The sequence below is a fragment of the Salmo salar genome, chromosome 07 (genome assembly GCF_965601325.2).
Source record: "Salmo salar chromosome 07, fSalSal1, whole genome shotgun sequence".
In the NCBI taxonomy this organism is placed as follows: domain Eukaryota; kingdom Metazoa; phylum Chordata; class Actinopteri; order Salmoniformes; family Salmonidae; genus Salmo; species Salmo salar.
In genome coordinates, this window is record NC_138297.1 from 43,509,001 (window position 1) to 43,515,000 (window position 6,000).

A 6,000-nucleotide genomic window follows, 5' to 3' on the forward strand; every position below is an offset into this window, starting at 1 on the left:
GCAGCGCACTGCAGGGCAGCACACGAGTGACATTCCGAGTAATATCCTATTCCTGCTATAGCTTAGTTCAATATGTTATAGAGTGGAGAATTCCACCAAAGCAGCGCAAAATGTCCAGTCAGAAAATTGTTTATTTCTCTCTGTCTCTGTCAGATGTATGGACCTTATAACCTAAACCTATTAATTTTATACATACACCGATTGTACAAAACGTTTAGAACACCTTAATATTGAGTTTTACCTCAGAACAGACTCAATTCGTCAGGGCATGGACTCTACAACGTGTCGAATGCGTTCCACAGGGATGCTGGCCCATGTCGACTCCAATGCTTCCCACAGTTGTGTCAAGTTTGCTGGATGTCCTTTGGGTGGTGGACCATTCTTGATACACACGGGAAACTGCTGAGCGTGAAAAACCCAGCACCGTTGCAGTTCTTGACACAAACCGAGGTGCCTGGCACATACTACCATATCCTGTTCAAAGGCACTTAAATCTTTTGTCTTGCCCATTCACCCTCTGAATGGCACACATATACAATCCATGTCTCTAGGCTTAAAAAATCTACACTGATTGAAGTCACCTAGATTCACCTGGTCAGTCTGTCATGGAAAGAGCAGGTGTTCTTAATGTTTTGTACACATTATGTAACGGCTAATCCTTATCGATCTCTGTTTTAAATTTTTGGGGGCTATTTTCCCTTCTCTCTCCATTTCGATAGGCTATGAATATTACTTTGGGCTAGGCTACGCTTTCTTCTCAAAAAGTTGTTTGAATAGCCTAAAAACGTAAGTAGCCAGGGTAATAATGAGGGAGAACAAATATCAATAGCCTATAGAAAAATTGAATGACAAGTTGAATCAAGTTTAAGCTTATTAATAAAGAAATTATCCGTGAGATGCAGAGAAATCCCTTCGACGCGAAAACCAACTGGCCAATCCTCCTACTAGCTAAAGTTAAGAACCTTAGCCAATTTCCCAAATATTCTAATAGCCTAAGAAGGTTAGTTAAAGGTTAATTAAAGGTTAATTAAAGTTGCCGCTTTCAAGAACAACAAGAACGAAAGTGGGAGTCTACAGGCCTAGGCAAAGACTATTCTCAATCACAGTTTTATGAGAGATTGAACCAACGATATTAAGAGAGGAGGATGTGGCAAATAAAGCAAATATTATCCAGTTCTGAAGATGATAGACTTTGCTTCTATCCAGCCCATGATTTAGAACCTAACTAAGGCAAGACAGCCAGTTCCTCGTCAGTTCACTGTCACGTAGCTCCGCCATGTTATCGCCACACAAACCTGTTCCATGCCCAAAAGCTTCACCAGGAAAGATTTGCCTGCACTTAGCCTCTGCCCGGGCTTTCAGCAACGTTGTCTTCTGTCGTGATTCGTCCAGTTGTAGCATGTGATTTCGCGCTATAGCCCAATGGGGGGGGGGGGGGGGGGGAATACCATCGTATATATCATGTTTTATGAGTTTAAATGTCCTTAAACTTCATTCTCTGTTCACTCACTCTGTCTAATAAAATATGGATCCCGGTAATAAGGCTGGATCGTTCCTCCTCCAGGTTTTACTACTCTCCCTGGGCTCTGTGTGGTCTGTCTGTCTCTGCTCAGGACTAGCCTCTTTAGCTGTGATTAAACGAACCCCACCACTGTGTTTTGTGTGTGTGTGTCGGTCACGGTGGGGTGTCAAGAGACCACAGAGCGGGGGAAGAACATTCTCTTTTAGCACGCACACACATCATTGAAACCCTTTGGTTTCAGTCTGCTACGACACACACACACACACACACAGGCTGATTCAGGTGTCGCTTCTCCTCCAGAGAGTTGAACTTGTTTTCTCCCCTGGACGACTGTAGGTTTCAATGAAAGGGAGCGAGCACAGACACCTGATTAAAGTGTGTGTGTGTGTATGAGAGTGTCCAGACAGACAGTTGATTAGTGTGTGTGTGTGTGTTTGTCATCCAGGTCCAGACAGACAACTGATTAAAGTGTTAGGGTGTTTATGTCTGGGAGGAGGCTAGTCCTTGGGGTAGTGATGTTACAGCAGGGCAGAGAAAACAGAAACAGTGTTTAAACGGGCTCTAATTGACTGTCGAGCGCCTTCTAACAGCTGCTGTTGTCTCTCTCACTCACTCTCTCTCAGATCCCCAGTCTCGTCTCACTCTTGGTTCTCGGGAGCCTCCATCCTGAGAGGAGAGACTAAACGGATGAAGGAGCACCGCTAACGATGATGAAAGCAGCTGGACTGGAAAAGTGAAACAGAGAGAGAGAGAGAGAGAGAGGTGAAAGAAGGGGAGACTTCACATCTAAGGGACCAAAAGTATTGTTGGAATCCGACACGAGAAGGAGGGATGGGAGCCAACGTGATGCCAGAGGTGTGGAGCCGGACACTCACTCTGTGGAGGCACTGATGCTATCACACTGCTGTGTGTAGGTTATAATCACTGTATGTACATGTAGATATATATATATACACACACACACACACACACACACACACACACACCTGGACACACACACACCTGGACCTGGTCTAGACCTGAGCCTGTATAAACCTTAGGGGTGGGGAGAGAAGAGGGCAGAGTTGGAAGCGCTCTTAGCACACCATAGATATCCCATATCTGACCAGAGGGTGCTCCAGTTCTGCTTTATAGGATCAGACTTTAAGGCAGGGCTCTCCAACCCTGTTCCCGGAGAGCTACCCTCCTGTAGGTTTTCACTCCGACCCCAGTGGTATCTTACCTGATTCATCTTATCAACTAGCTCATTATTAGAATCAGGTGTGCTAGATTAGGGTTGGAGTGAACCTACAGGACGGTAGCTCTCCAGGAACAGGGTTGGAGAGAGAACCTACAGGACGGTAGCTCTCCAGGAACAGGGTTGGAGAGACCTCCCCTGTAGGTTGTGAACTTGACCCAGCCAGAGCCAGCAGTAGTGATGTTAGTGGTTTATTTCCTCAGCTCATAGTAGGCTCATAGTAAGCTATCCATCCACTGGGAAGGACTCCATACTAACTCAGTTCATCCAGATAGGCTTTAGTTTTTCTGTCATTCCAAGAGATAGGTTTTGGGTGATTAACTGATGGAGAAAGACCATGTAGGTGGCTGACCAGCGATACACTGGCACATTGAAGAGACGGTGACCATTGATTGGTTGATTGATGAATGACTATAGCTGTGTTTAAACAGGCAGCCCAATTCTGATATTTTTTTTTCACTAATTGGACTTTTGACTAATCAGATCAGCTCTGAAAAAGCGCTGATAGGTAATTATCATGAAACATTTTTCCCAAAATGTCCTCTTGAATCACTGAGATTAGGATCTGTACTTATCTATTTCATAATTATTATACTTTTTTTTAATCAGATATTATACATTTGACCAACCTTTTCACAAAAAGTCCAAAAAAGGTATAAACAAATCAGTATTTCTAATATTTGTTAATATTGCACCTCTAATGACAAGGCCTGAGTTAAACATAACACTGACATTTTGTAAACAGTTATTATCAAATTAAAACCGACTTCCCAATTTGAGCTCTTAAGCTGATTCGGTAATTACGGTAATAAGACTAGTCCTCAGACACTGTATTTGTATGTAATACATATTATAGTGTAATGTAAACTTCAACCAGTATACAATTTTTATGATTTATGGACAAATGTATGATTTATATACAGCAACATATTTTGTTAGGTTTTCTGAAGAAAACGTTTTATAATGACCTGGGAATTTCATCCGGACACATTTCGCTAATGAGAATTTGGGGTGAAAATGTACAAAATTCTGGCGAAAATGTTACATTTATTTAAAATAAGACACTTAGTCCTTTTGCAAATGCATCATGGTTTTGTAACTCAATTTGCTACAGACTTTTAAAAAAAAAAGATCCCTTTGGTCAAAAGACCATTAGTGAGGAGAAAAAATCTGAATTTGGCTCCCTGTATAAACATAGCCATAGTGACAGACCACATGTACAATGTCTTGTTCAGTCAGAAAGCAATGGCACAATAGAAAAGAAACAGACCAAATTGTATTTTTCTAACGGAAAAGCTTGTTAAACCAGGTCTTGGACTGATGTACATATTAACTGTCATATGGATGGTATAAACGATAGATATATTGGCAGATGTATAGGTGATGTATAGTTTTTGTTTGAATATATATATTCCAATATCTCTGAATAGTGAGATATTTTGTTTTTCTCTGTGTTCAAAGCACTGAAGAATCTGTTATGTTCCGACTCGCACTCATATGACTGTGTCAAAACCAGATGGTGAAATGACGTAGAGAGTTTTCTTTCTTTCTTTAAACGAGAGGATGTGTGTTTTGGCGGCACATCTGTGACAGAGCAGAAGGGAAATGAAGTGATTTTACTTTTCAAGACTGATTTTCCTTATTTGTCCTCTACATTCAGATATTAAAGAGTGTAGCCATTTCCCAGACTGTGTACTAACTAACCTAAACGCCTCCATAGCATAAGGAGAAGAGTAGATCAGTTAAGTTTTTAAAAATAATGTAACCCATAAATCCATCCTGAAGAAATCAACTGTTACCCCAATAATAAACAACCCAAAGGGAAAATGTGTTCTTGTGTTTTTATTTTGTACTTGTGAAATGTATATTTTCCCCACTATTTCAGCTAGAATCAATTGAGATAATCAAACCCTCAACATTTGTTTGGAGAGCTGTGAATGAACTATTCAGTTTATGGTTAATCCGTCTGAACTTATTATAGCCCCCCCCCCCCGTCTCAAACCCAGGCCATATTATGCAGCATTGTGGCTTACACACAGACACACACCTCATTCATTCATTATGCCGGTGTTATGGTACTGATGGCTTTTCAGAACTGATGGCTTCTACGGTTGTGGCTAGTACAGCTCCGTCTAGTTGTCGTGTCAGGGACAACTGAAGAATTTTAGCTAAGCCTAACCCTTTTCCTAACCTTAACCTAATTCTCATAACCTGCTGCATTAGTTCACCTAACCTGCTGCGTTAGCTCTCCTAACCTACGTTAAGTCCATAGCAGAACTCCATCTAGCCACAATCATAGAAGCCACCAGTTCCAGAGAAACCCACCAGGGGTTAAATTGGTCCGGGTTCCGCCAAGACCTATGATCCAAATGAGAGCCAGGCGGAGCTGAGACGCGGTACCTTTGGTTATGGGAATCTTTTATTATCTAATGAAAAATTGTTGTCCACAATACATTTTCCTCAGCTAACAACACGAGTAAGCAACAGCTAAATCATACAACCCCATATGTAAAAAAATAATAATATTCCTCTTCAGGTGCTTTCATATTGCAAGTGGCACACAGGGAGAGAAACATGCATTCTCAGTCATTGTAGCCTTCAACATTCTTAATGCAGTCGTGGGAAAACACACCTTTGAAAGCAGTTTTGATGGCCACTCTTAAAAGAGGACGATCATAGAGCATTCTAGTGTTGAACTGCACCATTTTAGAAGTTTTTAGCAGTGGCATGGTTTCTGGGTCCTTGCTATTTGGGATCCTTAGGATGTTCCTACCCATTGAAGTTGACATTTTAAAGAGTTAATACAGTGCATTCGGGAAAGTTTTCAGACCCCTTCACGTTTTCCCACGTTTTGTTACATTACAGCCTTATTCTAAACTTGATTAAATATATTTTTTTTCCTCATCAATCTACACAATACCCTATGATGACAAAGCGAAAACAGGTTTTAGAAATGTTTGCAAATGTATTTGATATAAAAAACAATATCTAATTTACATAAGTATTCAGACCCTTTGGTATGAGACTCGAAATTGAGCTCAGGTGCATCCTGTTTCCATTGATCATCCTTGAGATATTTCTACAACTTGATTGGAGTCCACGTGTGGTAAATTCAATTGATTGGATATGTTTTTGAAAGGCACACACCTGTCTATATAAGGTCCCACAGTTGACAGTGCATGTAAGAGCATAAACCAAGCCATGAGGTCAAAGGAATTGTCCGTAGAGATCCAAGACAGGA

General features: G+C 41.1%; 1 protein-coding gene across 1 annotated transcript in view; it reads left to right on the forward strand.

Moving 5' to 3' along the window:
• LOC106609204 (zinc finger protein 800) overlaps positions 1-4,586 on the forward strand; it is a 28,993-nt gene extending 24,407 nt beyond the window's left edge. Inside the window, exon 7 of the mRNA XM_014207724.3 lies at positions 2,146-4,586. Within this exon, the coding sequence (XP_014063199.2) occupies position 2,146 (1 nt within the window). The 3' untranslated portion in view covers positions 2,147-4,586. The remainder of the gene's footprint in view (positions 1-2,145) is intronic.
• Positions 4,587-6,000: the final 1,414 nt, after the last annotated feature.